At 41.9% G+C, this 22,265-nt stretch overlaps 1 protein-coding gene across 1 annotated transcript in view; it reads left to right on the forward strand.

Annotated features, from left to right (window-relative positions):
- The window catches only part of LOC102382839 (trafficking protein particle complex subunit 12-like), a gene marked incomplete at its 5' end in the record, with an annotated part of 34,876 nt that overhangs the window by 12,323 nt on the left and 288 nt on the right, over positions 1-22,265 (forward strand). Inside the window, 5 exons of the mRNA XM_006034225.3 lie at positions 3,914-3,987; positions 16,839-16,937; positions 19,858-19,958; positions 20,761-20,848; positions 22,184-22,265. The exon at positions 22,184-22,265 is cut by the window's right edge and continues 288 nt beyond it. Coding sequence (XP_006034287.1) covers positions 3,914-3,987; positions 16,839-16,937; positions 19,858-19,958; positions 20,761-20,848; positions 22,184-22,265 — 444 coding nt within the window. The remainder of the gene's footprint in view (positions 1-3,913; positions 3,988-16,838; positions 16,938-19,857; positions 19,959-20,760; positions 20,849-22,183) is intronic.

The following is a 22,265-nucleotide window of genomic DNA, read 5'->3' on the forward strand; positions in this document are numbered from 1 at the left end:
AAGTGGGTTACTTTAATTTCCACTGCATTCTTACATATTATTGTCAGGTATTGTTTTTTATCGATTTGGGATGGAAGTAACATTGTTTGAGGGAGTGGGGGATTCTTTGTGGTGCTGGGGAGTGTTTCTTCAGGTTGCTCTTTAACACCTTGCAGCCAGGAGTAAGGAACACTTCTTAGTTCTATTTTAAAATTTACATATTTGCTCAGCCTTGGGTCATACTGCATCTTTACTTGTATCTGCCCCACATACAAAATTCCCACTAGTTTTTGTCTGTCTTTAAGTTTTAGAAGTGCATTCAGTCATCTAAGTGACATTCTTTGCCATATTTGAAAGTTCTCATCAGCTGTGTTTTACTTTGTGCCTGTGCTGATTACCACTGATGGGCCTTAGCAGTGCAAGCAGTAATGGAATCAGTTCTTTATTACCAAATGAAGGCAAAACATGAAACAATAAATATATAATCAAACACATTTTCTTTTTGAAACACATGGTAGATATTTGAAATATGGTATGAGCTACCTAATACAAGCATTTACAAGATATCAGTTAATCAGTAAACTGAAACCACAGTCCAATGACATCTAGATTTCCTAATGTAAATTTTTAGGGCTAGATGTAATAAAGAACTTAAGTAGAGATTAAATGCCAAGATCCACATAATTTTAGAGATGTCCAAGGTCACCAAGGCCTTCCCTAGTGAAGAGGTGCTTTAAACATCTTTTGAGGTGCCTAAAGGTCTGCTGCTGAAAGTGACTACAACTGTCCTGGTATAAGGCAGATGGGGCTAGATCAGGTGTGGACAAAATACAGCCCGCGGGCCAGATCCAGCCTGCCGGCCCATTCTGTCCGGCCTCCAGGGCCCCTAAAAAATTGAGAAATTAATATTTATGTGTCCCTGGCTGCCTGTCAAAGATGACAGGAGACGGGGGCAGTAGAACCCAGGGGGAGCCAGCAGCAGAACTAAACAGCTGAAATGGCAAGACCGGCCCAGCCTCCCCTCCACCCTCCTCCTCCCCCCCCGAGCCCCAGCTAGCGTCTGCCTAGCAGGGGCTTCTGGAGGCTTCTGGCTTGGGACTGTTCCTACCTACCTGCACCGAGGGAAATACAGATAAGAAGGAGGCAGGCCCAGTCCTCGGGGCCAACCAGGCCTGCAGCCGGGAACCATGTAGTACTGGCGGGCGGGCAGGCTGGGGGGAGCGGGGAAATGGCTGCAGCAAGTGGGGAGAAGGGGGAGCAAGCGGGCACGTGGAGTGCAGCAACAGCTGGGTGGGAGTGCAAGGCCCACACGGGTGCACTGGGGCCAGCGCTGGCAGGAGCATGGGACCCAGATTTGCAGGGACTGTGTGGAGCCAGGCTGCCCGGCTCCATAGAGCCCCTGGCAACCTGGGCCCCATGCTCCTGCTGCCCCTCTCTGGGCCCCGCCGGTGATGGCCCTGGTACACTGATGCAGGCCCCACGCTCCTGCCCAGCTGTCGCTGCACTCCATGTGTCTGCTCGCTACCCCTTCCCCCCACCTACTGCAGACAGTTCCCCACTCCCCCCAACCTGCCCACCTACCCATACCACATGGTTCCCAGCTGCAGCACCAGGACTGCAGGAGCATCTGGGACGTGGTGCCAGAGCAGCCAAGGGGGATGGGGAAACAGCAGGAGAAGGGCAGCAGTGGCAAATGCGGGGATAAGTGGCAGCGAGCAGGAGCACGGAGCCTGCACCAGTGCCCTGGGGCCAGGAGCAGCAGGTGTGCAGAGCCGAGGCTTGCAGGAGCACTGGCAGGGGGCTCTTCCTGCCACGCGCTTGGGGGTGGCGGAGGGAAGAGGGCTGTGGGCAAACCATTCCCTCCATGCAAGCCACAACCTTCCCCCAGCCACACCCCCCATGTCTATCCACCCCCTACAGATCACACACACACACACCTCTACCTACAAACCTATACCAGCCCTCCCACAATATACAAAAGTAAAACTTCATTTTAAACTATTATACTATCACCTCTATGTACAGTACACAAACGCATGTAAATCAGAACAAAAATATTTTTTGAACTGAAATTAATGAATGTTGTAGCACATGTTTGATTTTTAGAATATACTTTGGTATTTTTCTGGTTCAGAGTTGGCAAAACCCCTTGCTAAAAGGAGTACTTCCAGGGGCAAGGAAAGGGACTTCTGGTGGCATAGGTCAGGGTTTAGGGGGTGGGACTTCCAGTCCAAGTAAGCTGCCAGGGGGTGGGGCACCTGTCAAGGGGCAAGGCTACCTATGTGGCCCTCAGTGGCTTGCCAAAACTGGGTAAGCGGCCCTCTGCCTGAAATATGCCTAGCCCTGGGTATATCAGTCCTGTAGGTGCCTAAACAAGACATCAGCAAATGTTAAGCACTTACATCACAAAGAGTGATCCAAGTCAACCCTACTCAAAGCTGCTTAATTGCCTATGTTAGATGTCTCAATTTTGTCTTGGAAAGGTCCTAGTCCCTAGGAATTTGGGTCTCCGGGGAGTTTAGCTGCCTCGCGGCAGTGATCCATTTCACTACAGAGCTTAGGCTAGAATTAAATACCTAGGTGGCTGGTCTGGACCACTTCCAAGCAGGCATAAGGGCAGCAGTGATGGGAAGACAGGAATCCCCCTTCCAAGAGAATGTCTTAACCAGTAGGCTGAAGAGTCAGAGGAGGTGGTGTACAAGAGAGAACCTGACTGGACTCTTAAGTGGTTAGAGCACTAGCCTGCAGCAAGGACTGCTTATTCATTTTACATAAAACAGAGTCCTGGGATGACGAGGTTGAAAATATCTAAAGTAAGTGCTTGTGGTATTGAATGACATAAGAGCACTATGACTAAGCAAGGTATTACACAAGAAATCCTATGCACTCTATTTTTTATAGTCTAATCATGGAATGTGTGTAGAACCATAAGTGATTTTGTACGCATCTGACCAAGCTTTTCTACTTGTTATGGTGTTTGCAAATCATTGCAAATTCACTCTCTATTACCTGCTATCCTTTTTATAATGGACCATATTATTGAGGCAAGTTAATATGCTCAGTAATTGCTGTTCTATCATAACTGCATGTTTAATTCCTCTCTTTTCCTCTCACACACTCCAATGCAGTGATTTAGAGAAGCATAATATTTGGTTTCCATATCAGTTGTATACCAAATTATTATTTTTAATGTTTGGTTGGGGGTTTTTGGAAGTGAGGATTAATTTTATTCCTAGTATTGAGCTAGGACCCTGTAACAGTAGAAAAAGGAAGGGTCCCTGTGAACTATTCTCTTATAATAGCAGATTCTGTCTACAGACCAAGGGAGTGAAAAAACTGCTGCTGCAGCCTTTAATGCTTGCGAACTCCAGGAGCATGGGGAAAGCAGACAGGCTCGACAGATTTTTTTTTTTTTCCACCCCCCTACTGTATCACTGAGCCAGAGGCAAGCACAAATAGCCTCAGACTCAGACAGCTCAAACCCTGCGTGTGCTGGCTTTGAGACAAGCTTTTAGCTATTTGAGTTTTGAACCAATTAAATTTAATCCGATATATTACATAATTGCTCACTGATGGTCATAATGATTTAGATGTTTCTGTGATTCTGTTGTTCTGATATTAGGAAACAAGTGGCTTCTTTCAGTGTTAATATTTTTCCCAGACGAAAAGCTGGGAGGTTATCCACTGCTTTGCATTGTTGCATCATTTATGCAGATACTCTCTCCATAGAACCAATCGAACTAGTCCCTTTGAGAGATGCAATATTTTCCATCTGACAGTGCAGCATGGCAGGGAATTAAAAATTCTAGGCTAAAACCCAGCGATGTTAACAAGGGGGATCTTATAAAATCATAATTCATAGGACCAATAATTGATGGCTAGCAAGAACCTCTAATTTATTTGTGCACATTCACAAGCTGCTCTTATTTTGCAGCCTCTGTTCAGCTGTGGAGGTCACGTCTGGGCCGGGTGATATACTCCATGGCAAACTGTCTGCTAATGATGAAGGTACGTGGGTGGCAGCAACTGCAGAGCTACCGTATATGCTAGAATAGAACGTCACAAAGTGCAAGAGAATTACTAGTGCATAGATAGGGAAAGGCTACTTGACTGTACATGAAGGTTTATTTTAGTGGAAAATTAATTAGACTTAATAATGACTTATTTAATGAATAACCACTTTCAGTAATGTTCTGCAGGACCATATTCGCATTTATTTCTCCCAAAATCATTTCAGATAGCATGCAGCAACAATAGTGAATTTACATTTTTAAATTGATTTTTTTCAAACGGTTAACTAAATAAATACTGTAATTAAAATCAATTATCTTCTTCATCCTGCAAATATGGAACATTATTCCAGTTGCGCACACTAATGATAGTGTAGGTCTTGTGTATGACAGAGACCCAAAGCATTCTTTTCCATTGTCCACCTGGCTGTTCCAGAAGATCCTAGCCTTAAAGTTTTTTCTATTCCCTGTAGAAATACCTGCAAAGAAAGGAATAATCAGAGAAGAGTTGGTTATTTTTTTCCTTCTTCCCCCATCCTCACTCCTGTAAATCATGCTACTCCATTTTGTGCAGCATTTTCAGCTTCTCCATGTATTCAGAAGGAAGGAATAACACCTCTGAAGTTCACATCATCGTCATGAGACTAGAGCTGTCCCTATGCTAAGTTTGTAGCAGTAGTTGTGCAGACTGCTATAACCCTGAGCTTAAAGCTATTTTACAAATCAATTAGCAGCAAAAGCCCCAGAGCAACACTATCAACACCAAACCAAGATCTTCACTTCCCCCACACCCTCAGTTTACTAGTTGCCCAAGGTCATTCCTTAACCTGGCTTTCCATAAGGCTTAATAAGCTATTTACCAAGCTAGGCATTCATGATGCTTCATTTTTAACACTGAAGCAGCATATATTGATGAAAAACCAGTTGCCCAAATGCTCCCTTGAAATGCAGCATCCTGTTTTTATAAGGATCCCAAGAGACAGACATATATATTCATAGTAGTTAGACTGAGATCAATTTATTTCCTTCTTATGTAAATAGGACTGCACAGGGTGGTCAGGAGGAAGCAGCAGTCTGTAAACTGAATAAGATTTTTTTTTATAAGATTTTCAACCACATTTCATTTCCGGAAAACTCTGCTTTTTAAAATATTAGTAAAAAAAAACAAACCTAAGCCCTGAGCATCTCCATCCCAAACAAAACTGAAGTTGGGTATATTAATAACATACACTAAAAGAAATATTGTTAATAGATTCTGCCAACTGCTGTAACTCCTTGGAAGCTTTACTTTTTAACTCATGTTTTCTGAAGTTGACATCTTACCCAGCTGCTTCTGCCCACCTATTATTTTCTTTTCTACTCCTGTTCCTGTACCCATTTAACCCTTCTTCCTAACTTCAGCAGTGGTGTATAGTCCTCCAAACTAGTCAACAATGGGTGCATCTACACATTGTAATAAGCATATAGCAACAAGCTCTGGTGCAGTTTGCACCGGAGTTTATTGCTCCTGGGTACAGCGTCTACATGTGTACCCAGCATTGCAGCATGCTGAGCTGGAGCAGAGCAGCTCTGACTGGAAGAGGACCTCGGGGGTCAGTCTGTCAGCTGCAGCTCCTTCACCCTGGCTCAGCATGCTGCAGAGGGGCTGGCTGGGGCATGAGGGGGTTCCAGTACAGGGCTAGCCAGCAGGCAGCCACCACACTGTAGCATCCTTGTGCCTCAGCCAGCCCCAGTCACCTTCTACACGTGTTTCAGCACACTAAATAACTCCAGAATAGGATAGTACTTGTCCCAGACAGTACTATCCTACAGTGGAGTTAGTTAATTTATTGTGCCCTAATAGGCGCACCCATGTAGATGGTGACACTTTACTGCAGAGCTAATTAGTCAGCTGCTCAGTAAAGCACACATGTAGATGCACCCAGTGATTCTGAAAATGGTACTTCAGGAATAGCACAACTCATTCTTCTCCTTATATGTTTCACAACCAAGGAAATTCAAAATCTGTAATCTCTCTCAGGTTAGGAAATTAGACTTCCAAGATCATTTCCAATTTTCATATCTCCCAGGTAACAACAGATGTTGCTACTGAACTCCTAGTCATCTTACAGTAAACAAGCTGTAAGGAATAACTTCTTCATATAATCATTATTAAACAAGCAGGCTTTCTTGAAAGTAAGTGTATCTGAGGAAACCAGTTGCACAAAGCTTCAAATATCTAAAAGAGTTATCTGTTATACATAAGATGGTTTTGGAGGACTATTTTTAAATTTGTTATTCATCTTAAGTATAAAAAATGTAGTTATAACACATGCACTTGTGCACATGCACACACGTATACAAATTCTGGGTTCCTTCTAAACTGAGTTAGTGCTGTCTATTGCCATCTAGTGAATATATACCATATTGCAATATTCTCTTGTATTGATTCACAAGTATTATTAATTGAATGGAATAACTTGAGCCAAAATAACTGACCTAGTAATGTGGGGAAAAAGCACTGAATTTTATCTAATTTTTATTTACCTATTCCTTTAGCCAAAAATTAGTATTTGTTGAAATATAGTTCAGGATAATCTTTCAGACTAGGATTTTCAAAAGAACCTAAAAGAGTAAGTCCTCAAATTCAGATTATTTCAGAAGATCTCTTAACTGGGATTTAATCAGGAGTTAGCAAGGAGAGGGAGAGGGGCAAGCCATTAACCAGTCCAAAACCATGACTAACTCGCATCCCCAGCGCTAAGTTCAGGCCAAACTCAGTTGGGATGGTTCTGCACTAGTCTAATGGTTAGAGCTTTTGCCCTAGCCATGGGAGACCTACATGCTTAGTTCCCCTCATCCTGAACAAGTTTAAACCCAAATCTCCCACTTTGCAGAAGAGTGCCCTGAGATGGAGGAGTCCCGGATCCAGATTCCTATTGCCACTTCTATTTCTGTTTTTAGCCAATGGCTCTTTAATGTTAAAATACATAAATAATGCTGGGAAGCAGGGACAAAAGCTGCAGACTCTTTCCCAAGGAACTACCCTAGCTATCAGACTACAGAGGCACACTTTGGATTAGATATTATTTGGTTAAAAAACTGACACTGTGCGCCAAAACTGAGGATTCCTCCATCATGGAACAGGCCTAACCAGTAGGCTACGAAAACAGCCTCCTCCTCCTTGTTTGTTCTTTTGGCCCTATGGCTTTTGTACTCTATTTGCCCAGCTTCAGCTTCAAGCTTCACCAGCTTCAGTTTAGGAAGCCTACTAACAAGTTGTCTGAGATGTAAGAGACATAGATCTGAATCCTTTCAAAGTGACAAAGGCCTGAAACCCAGGACTGATTTTTTTCGGCAAATGCTATAATTACTCTTCTGTTATTCAAAAAGTGGACTCAGCTACATCACTGTGCATTCTTGTTCACCTGTCTTCAGAACAAAGTATGCAGCAATCTCAGAAATGCAGCTGAGTGTTTTGAATGGAATGCCGTGAGGCCTTAGTGTTTCCCACTGTCTTCCTCTAAGCCAGTGGTTCCCAATCTGTGGTACACATACCACCAGTGGGACACAGATAACCTGTCAGTGGTATGCATTAACAGATTTATCATAATTACTTTATTTGACAAAAATTGCTGGTGGTACTTAAGGTTGTATCATTTGAAATTGGTGGTGTGCAGTCTGTCAGAGTTTGGGAACCACTGCTTTAAGCACCTCCAGGGTTTCTGAATTGTCCTTTGGAGACATGTACCTCTTACCATTTGCTGTAGGGAACACCAGAAAACACAAACTCAAACCATTTTTAGGCTTCTCTGAAGTGTCTCCATTGAGTCTAATTGGGTCATTTTGAATGTACTTCCCCCAGAAGACACACTGAAGTGAGGCATTGCCCAACCTACGTTTGGATACACAACGAGGCAATTTGAATCCTATCCTTAGATTTTCAATGGGAGTTCAACATACAACTCCTTCCAGCTCCTTCAGTAATCCCAGGCTTAACCCAATAAAGTTTGGTTTTGCTTCCCTCTGTGCCATCAAAGAGTTCTAATGAGCCCATTCTCTCTAGTTCTATGGCTGCATTACCATAGTGCCTGAACATGTCCTACTAGTACAGGCTGAGGTATGGAAATGCACTATTTGTGAATGAAGGCACAGAGAAGTGACTTGTCCAGACTCACACGGGAAATCTGTGATGGCTCTCCTGAACTACTGGATTATCTTTCTAAATATGGAATTCTGTCCCTTGTGCTTCTGTGTTCATAATCAGTAATTCATAATGAAACTGATGAGGAGCATTACCTCATTCCAACAATGTAATTGCAAAAAATAAGCATAATGTTACTAATTTGTCCTGGAATATTTTCATTTTGAAAATATAGGCTTGATTTTCCTTCCTCAGCTGAAATTGCTTCAGCATTACCATACCAATATGCTGGTTTTTGGTTTGTTGAAAAATAAAACTTAACAGCTCTCTCAATACTATCATAGTATTGCACTCTAATTTAAGAAAAGGCATTTTCTGTATGTTGAAATGTATATATTATTTCAGAAAAGTCTCCACTTCTGCATAGCTTACACTTATTAGAACCAGTAGCAGAAGAAATATTTTAAATCTGGGTCTACTACAATTAAAATGATGAGGCGGAAGACTGCCTGTACTAATGACAAGAGTCTGATGCCTAAGGGTGTCTTCTGATTTGGATTCTCTTCTAATTTAAAGGAGAGAAACAACATAAATTATCATCTGTCTTGCTTAATTTATGCTGCAGCACTATCTTCTGGATTTTTAATGCAATGAATCTGTTTTTACAATCACTATGCAAATACAGCATATAGAGGAAAAAGGAAAACCCTTCTTTCCTGAACCCTAATATTATTGTCAGCATAGGGTACATAACCAAACCTGATACAGAGGGGGATTAGCCTGATCTCATCATTGTGTTCAATAAGATCAATTATTCTTACCTTAATGAACTTGTAATCCTATTTTAATTATTTATGTTCAAAAGAAATTACAAATTTTCAACAAACAACTAATGCAATATCTATTTAATGCAAATACAGATGATGAACTTCAGCATCTCAGAAACCAAGCCCTCCTTGTCTTATTCATACAAATAATTCTACTGGGTTTAGATTTCATAGACTTTAGGGCTGGAAGGGACCTTGGAAGATCATCAAGTCCTGCCCCAGGGACAGGAAGTCAGCTAGGGTCAAAGGATTCCAGCAAGATAGACATCCAAATGTTTCTTAGAAGAGTGCAGAGTAGGTGCTTGCACCACCTTTGGAGGCAATCTATTCCAGGCCTTGGGGGCTCAGACAGTAAAGAAGTTTTTCCGTATGTCTAGCCTGAAACAGTCTTGGAGGAGTTTGTCCTTGTCATCCCTTGAGGCGCTCTGGTGAACAGGTGTTCCCCCAGGTCCTGACGTACACTCCTTATATAGTTATAGGCAGCCACTCGTTCCCCACCCCCGAGCCTGTGTTTTTCCAGGCTGAAGAGTCCTATGGCTCTCAGCCTGTCATCATAGGGCCTGTTCTCCTGCCCTCTGATCATACGCGTGGCTCTCCTCTGGACTCTCAAGCTTTTCCACATCCTTTTTAAATTGTGGAGCCCAGAATTGGATGCAGTAATCTAGCTGCGACCTCACCAAGCCTGAATACAGCAGGAGGATGACATCCTGGGATTTGCTTAAGAAGCATCTGTGGATGCAAACCAGATTTTTGCTTGCTTTACCACCTGCAACATCGCATTGGTGGCTCATATTCATCTTTTGGTCAATCATGACCCCCCAAGTCCCTTTTGGCCATGGTGCTAGCAAGCGTAGCACTGCCAAGCCTATAAGCGTGCTGCGTTTTTTTTTTTCCCCAAGGTGGAGTACCTTGCATTTTTTGGTGTTGAACGCTATCAGGTTTTCATCCGCCCATTTTCTGAGCCTGTCTAGGTCGGCCTGGATCACCAGCCTATCCTCAGGTGTGGACACTTTACCCCAAAGTTTGGTGTCATCGGCGAACTTGGCCAGTCTGCTTCTGATACCAATGTCTACATCATTAATAAAGCTGTTAAAAAGTATAGGCCTAAGGACGGATCCTTGGGGAACCCACTGGTCATGGCACACCACAGTGATTTACTTCCGCCTGTTACCTCTCTCTGGGTCCAACTTCAGAGCCAGTTCCCCAGCCTTCAGACTGTGACGTAGCCAAGGCTGCAGTTGGCCAGTTTTTCATGAGATCATGGGACACCAAAACGAAGGCTTTTTTTGAAGTCAAGATATATGACGTCAATCTCTTCTCCCTTGTCCAGGTGATTTATGTCAGCTGGTCATAGAAGGAGATGAGATTGGTCAGGCAAGACCTACCCACAATAAACCCATGCTGGCTGTCCCTCAGGATGTTGCCATCAGCCAGTTTGTCAAGAATGGTCTCTTTGATAATTTGAGGGTTCCTTCAGAGTTCTTTGTATTAGTAATTCTACCTAGGTTTAGGTCTGTATAGCACTGTATATTCTCACATGCCCCAGAATATAATACACACCTTGATTTTGGAAGGCACAATGAAAAAAATGTATTTTTCCAGAATTATGGTTCTGTAGAGCAGGCATAGATCCTAATCTTCAATTGACTCACTCTTTTTTTTTTTTTCTTTTTAAGCTAATAAGAGCAACTAGTAGATAGCAAAATTGCCCTAAGAAAGGTTAGCTTGATTTAATGCAACATCGGGAATATTAAAAAAGAGAAATGATTGTTAACACCTGTGGAGTGAAGAACAATGGTCCATTAAGTCAATAGACTCTCTTAGCTGCCTGAATAGTAACACTGCTGCACTATGGAACAGGAATCAGAGTAGGGTGTTTCTGTCTGGGACAGAAAATCAGGCTCCCTACTTAATACGTACATGCCAATTTTAGGGGGAAGAGTTTGGGAGATGCATCTTATATGTGAGAAAATAAGGTATTTGATTTGAAAGGTGTCAAATTATAACATAATGTTGTCAACTCTTATTAATGTATTGCAGGGGTAGGCAATTATTTGAGCTGGAGGGCCGCTTAAGGAGTTTCGGTGAATTGTTGGAGACAGGGGAGGGGGAGAGAGGTCTGAAATTGATCCTATTCAGCCACAGGCCCATTCGCCCTGCACCCACTACAAGGGGCACTGGACAGAGCAGGCAGGTAGGGTTTCTATGGAGACCAGCCCGGGATCTCCGTGGGCAGGGTGCACTTAGGGTGGATGGGATGAGGCCAAGGGCAGATGGGGGGCAGTGTCCAGGAATGGATGGGAGGGCAGGGCCTGGATTGTGGGGTGGTGATTGCAGGGCTGGAGCCCAGAACAGAGCCACAATCCAGTCCCCACATGTCCCTACACATGGCACTGGTTCTGTGGGCAGGGCAGGTGGGCCCTTGTAATCCTGGCCCCTGGCCCGCCATTCTACTCCCAAACAGCAATCCCTGCCTTCCTGTGGGCCCCATCCCATCCACCCAGCCAAGCACATGCTGCCTATGAGGATCCCAGGCCAGTTTCCATGGAGACCCTCCGGTGGATGCAGGGCCGACTGGCAGTGGCAGATGGACAGAGCAAGCCACCGCAGGGGTTGCTGAGAAGCCAAGTTCAGCTGCCATGCCACATGAGCAGGGGCAGTGGCACCAGCTGCACCTGGGGTCAAGAGACCCACTGTAGACCAGATAAAACCCTTTGGCAGGCCAGATTTGGCCCATGGGCTGTATTTTACCAGCCCCTAGTATATTGTGAACAATCTTGTCCCCAGTTCCACGCGTGATTTTTTGTAACCAAAATGAGAGAAACTTACCCTGTAGCTTAGTAAAAAAAACGCATGAAATTAAATTTTGAGTCCTGGCTGTTCCACTGGCTGCTAATAATGTTTCTGTACTCTTTGCAACCCTTATTATGAGCCAAAATTTCATACCTTTGGGAAGGGTAAATATCACTCACTGTTTTCACAGATGACAAAAACCTTACACAAGGTCGCTTCAGACAGATCTGAGAGTGAAAAGCAGGTCTTTAATAGAACACAGTCAAATGCAGCAAAGTAGATTGAGATTGAATACCATGAAAAAACTTCTTCAGTGTAAAAACCATGAGACAGTGAAATAGACTGCCTAGGAAGTTGTGGAGTCTCCATCATTAGAGCTGTTTATTAGAACATATAAGCTGTTTGTTAGAAATTTAACAAAGATCTAGGAGTAGTTATGCTATATGCATCTCCCATGCTTCTGGGCTTTGATTGTTGCCACATGGGACCAGAAAGGAATTTTTTTCCCCTTCCTGTTGCTACATGTCAGGGGGACTTTTCACTTGCCTCAGAAGCATTAGGTGTTATCTGCAGCTAAAGATGGGGACTCTTGACCGATGTGTGACAGTCCTTCTGTTGGGACTAAAACCCAAGGTTCCTGGCTCGAGGGTCTTGCCCCTCTGCTCAGGGTCAGACTGATTTCTAAGGCTATGCAAATCTTTGGGTGCTGATTTGATTTGGAGGAGAGTCAACCCGATTTGGTGGCTGAATCTCCGAATTCAAATTGAATCTGGAGACCAATTAAAATGTCTGCCCTGACCGGCCTAGCTCCCGGCTCTTTAAAACAAAACCGCATACACTGGCTGCTGCCAGGCAGAGGAGCGATCCCTGCTGTCCACACCATGTTGGGGGCTCTGCCATGAGCCCCCTACTGACCCCCGCTTACTCTCCCAGCCCCCTCTCCCCGCCCCCCCATGACTGCCCCGCCTGGCCCACTTCCTGGCCCTTTAAAAAAAAAAATCCCTGACCCCCAGGCTGCTGCAGCAGCCTCGGGGCTTCTGGGGGCTTATGGCAGAGCCCCCCACACAACGCAGGGCAGTGGGGCAGCACGGATCTCCCCCTGCCTGGCAAGAACCAGTGAGTCAAGGCTTTTTTATTTTAAAGGGCCGGGATCTGGGGCTGGGCAGAGCAGCCACGGGAGAGCAGGAGTGGTCAGGGGGCTTGTGGCAGAGCCTCCCACACAGCAGCAGCCAGTGAGCGGAGGCTTGGGGGTTTTTTTTAAAAAGCCAGGAGGTGGGAGAGCGGCGGGGGGGGCCCTTGGGGGGGGGGGGGGGGGGGGGGGGGGTCTCCGAATCAGATTCGGCCGAATCAGCTTGGGACGGTGATGCAGATCAGCCACACACAGCAATCTGCTATTACTGCTATGCTAAATCAAAGTATTTAAATCATGATAAAAATTAGTGATTGTATTAAATCATTCAGTTTTACTGTTGTTTTACATTTTTACTTATTCTTCCCGAAGAGGAGTTGATTCACATTAGCTGATAACCATTAATCCATTTAACTGGTTTTCAACCAGATGTAACTTTATACCTAATTTTGTACATTTTTGTGCTAATCAGAAAAATTGGATATAAAAATTGTGGAGATTCATTTATATTTATTCAGTTTCTAAAACTTTGCATTTATTATGTTAGAAAATGATAGGAAATAGATGCATTTCTTATTTATTAGATTATTTTTATACTCACATTTGTGTGGTAAGCCACACCTGAATGGAAATTGGTATTCAACTAAAATTTAAAAATGGCATTTTAAATTTGTTTTCTAAGAGTTAAATGAAATGATCTTAAACATAATGGAGGCTTAAGAAAGAAAAAATGATCTGTAGTTATTGAATTGAAATGAACTGAATTGAATGTTTCTGGATTCCATGTCTTTTAAGAGAGTAGAGCCAGTAGATTTCATTCTTTTACAACTCATCTTTATTCATAGATAAGAAGAGAAAAATACTTTCCTGCTTTATCAACTCCCAATTAGTTTCTGACCTTTCCATTAACTATTTATTGAACTGAATGAGTTGAATGAATACTAAAGAAAGTATTTTTGCTGTACCAGCAGAAGAGGCTATGGCTTTCAAGTTAAATTAAGCATTTCCAGGTGTTTAGTTAATGACTTCTATTTAAGTAGTGTGGCTTTTCTTAAAACTATGGCAGCAACAGTGTTCCACTTATATAGTATTTAATTTAGATTATTTTAGTCGATTATAGACAGTTTAGGTCTTCATTTATATTGTCCCAGTTGGAGTGGTCTCTGGGGACTTAAATTGGAACAAAGTAGATAAAAGTCAAAATAATTTAAAAGTGGAATTTTTTCCATTTTTGATTTTTTTTTAAATAATGTTAACTTTTAGCAGTGTTCCATTTAGTCATTCTGTCTGAATTACTGGATTACAGAACTAGCGATCAAATGAAAAATCCTGCTTCTAGAGTAGACAATTTCTTGACCTGTGGATTGGGTTGAGTTCAAATCCTACTTATAATGACCTATGTGGGGGTGAAAAGTGTACTTTAATTTTGCTTTAGTTAAAGGAACTGTTCCTTTTTAGAATAATATATGACAGACTTGATGTGATCTATGTGTGGGAGTCTGCCTGAGTTCAGAGTATGGAGGGTGCTGCCCTTCTGAGCTTCCAAATGGTCAGAATTTGATATAATAAACTTATTTGTCCAGAAAGCAATTTTGTTCTCATAAGTGTAGTGTTAGTATTTTTGGAGGAACCTCTAGCCATTGTTAATGAGCGTAAAGCCTTTCCCATGCAGATTCTGAGGGATTAAGAGCTGTTCATATGTAATGCAAGGTTGGTGGTGCCTATAGAGAAAGAGTTTAGTCAGTTCCACTATCAGAGTTACTCCCATGCTTTGCAGAACGGTCTCCTGTGACATCTGCTTATAGAGCGCCCAGCCCAATGGAGCATCATTCTCAGCTGAGTCCTTCAACGAGAACGTCTGCAACTGGTACAGAAATTCCTAACATTCTACAGATTTGGGAGAGTAGGAAACAAGATAAATGTCACTTGTGTAGTTGGTTCATTCAGAATTTAGAAAACAGACTAATCTAAGATTTAATCTTAATACCAACAAAAGCCCTACCTGCTGTTTCTATTTGTATCTTTGATATAGAAATATAGACATGTTTATCTTGATATAGTGTATCAGAGTGAAAATAATAAAAGCTCCAAATGTCAATTATTAAACATTGCAAAGTGATCATTGTTTCTGGTGCATATGATCACAGTTTGGAAATTATTTGGAAAAGCAGGGTAGGGATTTCCTGGGTCAAGTCAGTCTAGTCCCTTGCCATCAAAGGCAACCATGTCATATTCCCTTCCATAAATTGATCATACTCCAAAGACCTCTGATTTTTTTTTTTAAACTAGTATGTGACAGGTACTAATCAGGGTCGGGGATCATTTTAAATGCAAAATTTTTTTAAAATGTAATGCCCAGTCCATGTTCTACCCTGGATAACAGACAGTATGAGAAGGCAGGAAAAGCGCCCTTGAAATTAGCTTCTGACTGTTAAAGAAAGGTAAAGTAACCACTATAAATTTATGGGAAAAAGTGAAAGGTTACTAAGCTCAGTGTATAATGATGCTCTTCAGATGCACAGCCTGGAAAGATTAGGAGGAGTTTTCTAGTCCCTATCTTTTTGATTCTGAGTAGCCTGTCATAAATTCTTATGTTCCAATTTATGTGCAGGATTTTCCAAAGTACCTAAATCAATTAAGCATATGAACTCCATTGACTAAAACTGACTAAATTGGTTTTGTTCCCAAAAGTCATTTGGATGCTTTTGAAAATCCTATCCTAAATCATTTTTGAAACTGAAAAATAAATGTTCATATTCTTTTAGTCATTTAGCTGAACATAGACTAAGAATACAAAACAAAAAAGAAATGTAAAAGAAAATGTGTCACTTTATCGTTAGGTGTGTTAGATGTTTGCAAACGACTGAACAGTCAAAAGGTTACTGTAGTCAGCTATCCCCTAGCACAGGGATGGGCAATTATTTGGGCTGGAGTGCTATATAAGCAGCTTTGGTGAGCTGTCACAGGCCAAGTCAGCACCCCACTGCTGCACCAGGTCAACACCTCTTCCTCCCTCTTCCCCTTCAACAGCTCACCAAAACTTACTAAGTGGCTGTGCTCTGAGCCAGGCAGCTGGGATGGGACTATGAACGGGCAGGGAGTGGTATCTGAGAGCGAGATGGGTGGGCGGGGCTGGGGCTGGGATTGTGGGGCAGTGACAGCATGGAGCCATGCCCTGGGGCGGAGCCATGATCCACTCCCCGCACACCCCTGCAGTGGGCGCCAGTTCTGTGGGCAGAGGTATGCGGGGAACAGATCGCAGCTTGGGCCCCGGCTCTGTGTTGTCATGTGTCTCCATGCAGACCAGCCAGGATCCACACAGACAGGGCATGTGGCCAGGCAGATGTGATGGAGCTGTGGACAGGTGGGGAGGTGCATCCAGGAGTGGAACAGGTGGGCAGGGCTGGGGCCCAGGGTAGAACAGTGATCTATTCCCTGTATGCCCCTCCCTGCAGAACCAACACCCATTTTTGGGACATGTGGTGAGCAGATCATGGTTCTGCCCGAGGCCTGACCCTGCACTATCCTATGATTCCTGACCCATCCCACTCCCAAATGCTATTCCCTACCTGCCCATGGCTCCATCATGCTGCCCAAACACGTGCCCTGCCCGTGTGGGTCCTGTCCCCAGGGATGGGTGCAAGGCAGACAGGCCAGGGTGCCTAGACAACAGGGCTGGGTCCAGCAGCAGCAGAAGCCAGAAGGAGTCACCACCACTGGGGGTGCCAGAAAGCAAGTCCAGCCACCATGCCACCCTATGCCTGGCTGGACAAAATCCCTTGGCGAGCCAGATTTGGCCCTCAGACTGTATTTTGCCCACCTTTTCCCTAACAAGATGGAAAGGAAATACCATTAACACTCACAATATGCAGCTATTTTAATTTTAGATTTGTTCTCCTTGATACCTGTTTATTGCATGCACACTTAAACAAAAGTTTACATAAATCAAACTCAGTCATGTTCTTCTTATCCCTCAGGACTATGTGCTTGCTGTAGATGCATATCACACTGTCGTCAAATATTACCCGCAACAAGAGCCTCAGCTGTTGAGTGGAATTGGAAGAATTTTCCTTCAGGTATATATTTCACTCTGAGTATGCTAAATAACATTTCTTTTGACAGCAATATAACAAGTACTTGTATTTAAAACTGATTTATTATTCTTATTAGGCACGTATGTAGCAATCGAAATATACATAGGACTTTAAAGGTAAAATAAAGGACAGTTTTTATTGTAAAACATTTGATTAAATTAGGAAATATGAAGTACAACATTAAATCAAAAACATTTATGTTAACAAAGAAGAAACCATAGAAAAGATGCCTAATACATGCAATTCAAAAGGTAAAATCCTAATCTCATTGATGTCCATAGCAAAACTCCCATTGACTGTCATCCATCAATGAAAGGCCAAGTTTTCACCAAAAAAATTAATTTCTCTCCTCAGACTCAGGTAGCCTTACTTGATCTTAGTCACCCTCTCTCTTAGCCTGTGGCATATTAGTGTGGCCCTGCCCTCCATGATTAGTGTGGCCCGAGGTCAGACCACGTTGCCCTGTGCCACCTCTGGATATAAAATTTTGGAGGATCCCAGGATTCGTGGCAAGAAACACCCCGTTCCAGTCATGAGTGGGAGATCCTTTTGGGGGTGTTATCTGGAGTACACACACATACTGAGTAGATTTCTGAGCTATGGGGTCACCATGGCTTGAAATGCTTTTGATCTGCTGGGACCCATCCCAAGGAACTACATAGCTTTGAACTAATATGTTCTGGATGAACTCTTTTGGGGCCCTGTTTGGTGATATTTGCTAGACATTTAAGGATGGTTAAGAAACAGGAATCATTAGAAATGGGAAAGGCACAGTTCAGCTGTAGGAGTGCAGAAGAAGTTGAAATGTAATTCAGTGTAGTGACGCACCATCATTTGAAAAAGATTTGGTGCTGAGGACTGCACTCAATGGGCACTACCATATATCTTATTCAGATGAGCTGTACCAGCCTATTCTTGTGGTAAGTTCCCATCAGTATGTTTGCCCTTTATGAGCCATGTGCGTTTGTGTCATAGTCATGCTCAGTGTTGGCTGTATTTAATCAGCTTCATAGTTGGCATCCATTGCTGAGCATGTCTTCTTTTTGGCAGCAGTTTAATGACAGACAATGTCTTTAATGAGGTTTTCTCTTTATGTGAATATAAGAGGACAGGCTTTTTTTCCCCCAGCTCGTTGGGGGAGAACCTCATTTTGTATTTGAGTAATACAGGACAAGGTCCTTGTTGGCATCAGAAAAAAGAAAGGTATAAAGACCTTCACCTGGATTTAGGGTGCAGGTCATTTTGTTGTCAGAGATTTTAAATGGCATCTACCCATTTTCACCATATTAAAGCAAAATCACTGGTTATGGGCTCTCCTGAATACCTGAGGGATTAATACACCCACACATTGAATAACATAGATATGATGTGGTGACCACATGTAATACAGAAAAGAACATCCAGATTTTAAATTCAAAATTGCATTTTCTACAACCAAATCTAAATAGCAATCACCTCATTCTGTATTTATGTTATTTAGATATTGCAAATAAATAACTTTTTTCTATGCTTTTTATTCTTTATTAGAAAAGATTTTTAAATTTAAACTGAATTGAAAAGAGTTTGGAAGGAATAGTGTTTACTTTTTCCTGAATCCAGCTGTGCAGTGTTATGTAGAAGTACATCAGCTTCACCTAGACTGTGTGATAATGAACACCGTCTAAATGCCTAAGATAGATATATTATAGGTTTGTTATATTTATGTTGTATTTCTTATATTTACGAACTTCTGCATACTGCTTTTAAGAAAATAATTTATCTTTTCCATCCTGCACTTCTTTTTGGAATTAAATGATATGATTCATTTTCTCACTTGATTGGTGTTTGCCTACATCTTCTGGAATGACATTACTTAAACCAGGAAGTAAAAATTTTGCATTCTACCACATGGATGGGTAAAAGAAATAGTTGTGATATTTTCATGTCAAAGACAAATGAACAAATCTATTTTTAATATTGTTGAATTTTAGAGAGCACAGAGGAGAAATTCTCCTAATTCAGACTGGCAAATGGTTCTTTTGAATAGAAAAGGTAAAGATACAGTTCAGTTCTGACAGTGTTTTTCACTTTGCTTCTCCTAAATTAATTCTGACCATCAGGCAAGGTATAGTATGGTCAAAAAATGACTTCTCACCTGGCAGCTTTTTGCACGTTCGTGATACTGCAATGTGAGTGATTTCTGCGAAAAAATTTACAAAAGAACTTCCCCCCAAAAAATGAAATCCCATCTCAACCGCTTACAACCTGCCATCCTCCACTCCAAATGATTTATTTTATTCTTCTTTCTGCCAGCTCCCAATTCCATTAGGCCTTTCTCTTGTATCATCTAGTCTAATACTTCTAAATTCATGTCAGGACCACCTCTACAGTTTCCTTTACTGACACTCAAGGTGGCTCCTGTGTCAGACATTTGAGTGGCAGAGTACTGTCCAGTGGTCCCTGGGACTGCAATAGGTACTATTTCCTCTCCTATGCAATAGCATCATAATCCCTTATTAGAGGTAGCTTTGCTATCTTCTCATTTCTAGCAAGTTTTACAAACTAAATTATTTGCAAAGAGGACCCTGGATGCCTTTAAAAACAGCTAGAAATAAGGAAGTGGAGCCATCGCTGAGCCAAAGCTCCACAGATTGCAATTGGAGAATCACAGTGTTAAGTGGAGAGAAAATTGAACTTTTTTTGTTGTTGCTGCGATTCTGAAGTGGAATTGTAAGCATCTCACTTGATAATTGCCTTACCCCATGCACAGTGCTACTGACCACACAGTGATACAAAATCATATCAGATATTTAATATCTGTTCAAATTTTTATTCTTTGTGGAAGAGTCTCCCATTAAGACACAATATAGGTGAATCTCTTGTCTTCTGATTGTAACAACTTTTTTATGATCTTATCCTCCAGATCGGAGACATAAAAACTGCTGAAAAATACTTTCAAGATGTTGAGAACGTTACTCAGAAGTTGAATGGCCTACAGAATCAAATTGTGGTTTTAATGAACAGGTAGGTAGTTCAATAGCTAACTGAAACTTAAAAATATGGTTTTGCAAAGTACACATTAAGAACATTAAAGTACTCTTGAGAGTATCCCCTCTCTTTTATATAACTACATCTGTCACAAATGAGGCTGAATGGCACGTAGACCCATGAGATCTGTATTACTTGGTGTATTCACATTTTTCTGGATCAAAATTATGATCATTTAGTTACCAGTACTGATTTTACAAAGCTAATGCTCTCTCTTCAAAGCAGATTACATTTTTACTCTGCTTTCTCAATATATGTATTTGCCTATAAATGTCTTGGGAACACACAAGCTATTCTTGAACCTTTATCCTGCAAACAAATCTGGTAGTAAATATCTCTATGCATGGTATCTTCAAGCAGGTGCTAGGGGTTACAGCAGGAAATCCAACTGCATGTTGGGGAATTCAGTTTATCGCAATGACTAAATATTTAGACAGATAATACTATGAAAAATGTTCTGGAAACAGACAGAGTGGTTGCTCTTTCCATAAGAGAAATTACTTTTAAGAATGCTAATAACATTTAAATTAATAAAAATAGAATAGAGTATTGCTTTGGTGGACAGAATAAGTAAAATGGTCAAATGATGTGATGCGTGTCACTTCATTTGTCTGTAAATTAGTGTCTCCGTGCTGGCTCAAGATTACACTGTGAAGAGCAGATGTCAAAAACCCTTAGATCTATCATAGGGAAATAAAAAATGGTGTCAGTTCCTTTGAACTATACTCTTGCTTTAGGTGTTTCAGGATAACTAATTTACATGTGACTTACTTTCTAGAGCATTTCTCCATCTTGGTCAGAATAACTTTGCAGAAGCTCACAGATTCTTCACAGAAATTTTAAGGATTGACCCATCAAATGCTGTGGTAAACCTTCACCTTTTCTACAGTTTACTGACACCTGAGTGATTCCTGAATCCATTAGATTTGATAGTGCCTGGGGTGGCTTGGGAGCTTTATACAAAAGTGAAACACAGTCCAAACAAAACATTGATAAGACATAGATGAGCAAGGGAAGAAAAAACATGTTTCTGTGAAGGATGAGATTATTATGCATATATTCAACTTGATTTTGTTTCAAGACAGCTCTGAAAGGATTTGTATGTATGGCTTTTATTGTTTGTTTGTTTTAGTTCAGAATTACAAGTTGTACAATGAAATGGCAGCTATCAGCATGTAGGAATTGATTTGTTGACATATGACATCAAAGGGATACTATCAAGTTGTAAATATTATTTTAACATTTTGCAAATGAGAGCTTTAGCGATCATGGAGAGATTAGAGAATTATCAGTTTTGTTCAGTACAGTTGTTTGCATTTTTGCCAGCACTCTGTATGCAATCACTTGAGAATGAGCTGATTTTTGGGCATCTGGACGTATTCCTACTGCACTGTTCCAAGGCCACTTTAAAACTGCAGACACCTGAGTTCAGGGAGTACATAAGTAAAAGTCTTGTGACTGTGGACTACAAATGTATCTGCTGAAAATTGAGGCAATCTCCCTTCAGCTGTGGTAGATCTAATAGAGCTCTCTAGAGAAAAAGGCCATGTTCTTCCCTAAGCTTTCAGAAAGTGGGGGAGTTGCTGTTGCTAAGCAGGCCTTTGTATTATTGTAACTCATGTTGATAAACTTTTCTCTTTCCTGCAGAGGAAAGAGAAAGAGAACTTGACTTCTGGGATTTATTTGGGCTGCCCTGGTTGGTGAACAACCCCATTAGCTTAAAAGGCAGTTTCTGACATGTTTCTGTAGTAAATCAGTCTCCCCTGATGCTGTGTGAAAGCTCCACCCAAACAACAGGGGGCAGAAACATATTTTAAAATAGAAGGATATAATTGTAAAGCTGAAAGAACTGACAGGGCTTCAGGGCAGGTGTACTTTCTGAAACCAATTTCAACTCACTTTTAACATGTACTAGGGAGTAGTGTTCCTCAGTCAGTCTAGAAACCAGCTGAACCTCTGCTGTCTTTGAGAACTTCAGCTGTTGTAGTTTCAATAGGTCCTGTTGCTGTAGGGCAGCCGCTGAGAATAACTGGCCCCCCACTGCCCAGAAAGTGAGAATTGGGTCATATTGAAGAAGACAGTCCATAAAATGCAATTATTTGGGGGGAGGAGGGAGGGACTAAAGCAGGGAATAAGTAAATCCTAAATACTTGGCAAATTTGGTCTGACTCCAGACTTGTACATAATATCTTTTTCTCCAGGCTAATAACAATGCTGCTGTTTGTCTGCTTTATCTGGGAAAATTGAAGGATTCCCTCCGGCAACTGGAAGGAATGGTTCAGC

The sequence above is a fragment of the Alligator sinensis genome, unplaced genomic scaffold (genome assembly GCF_000455745.1).
Source record: "Alligator sinensis unplaced genomic scaffold, ASM45574v1 scaffold2_1, whole genome shotgun sequence".
NCBI classification, from domain to species: domain Eukaryota; kingdom Metazoa; phylum Chordata; order Crocodylia; family Alligatoridae; genus Alligator; species Alligator sinensis.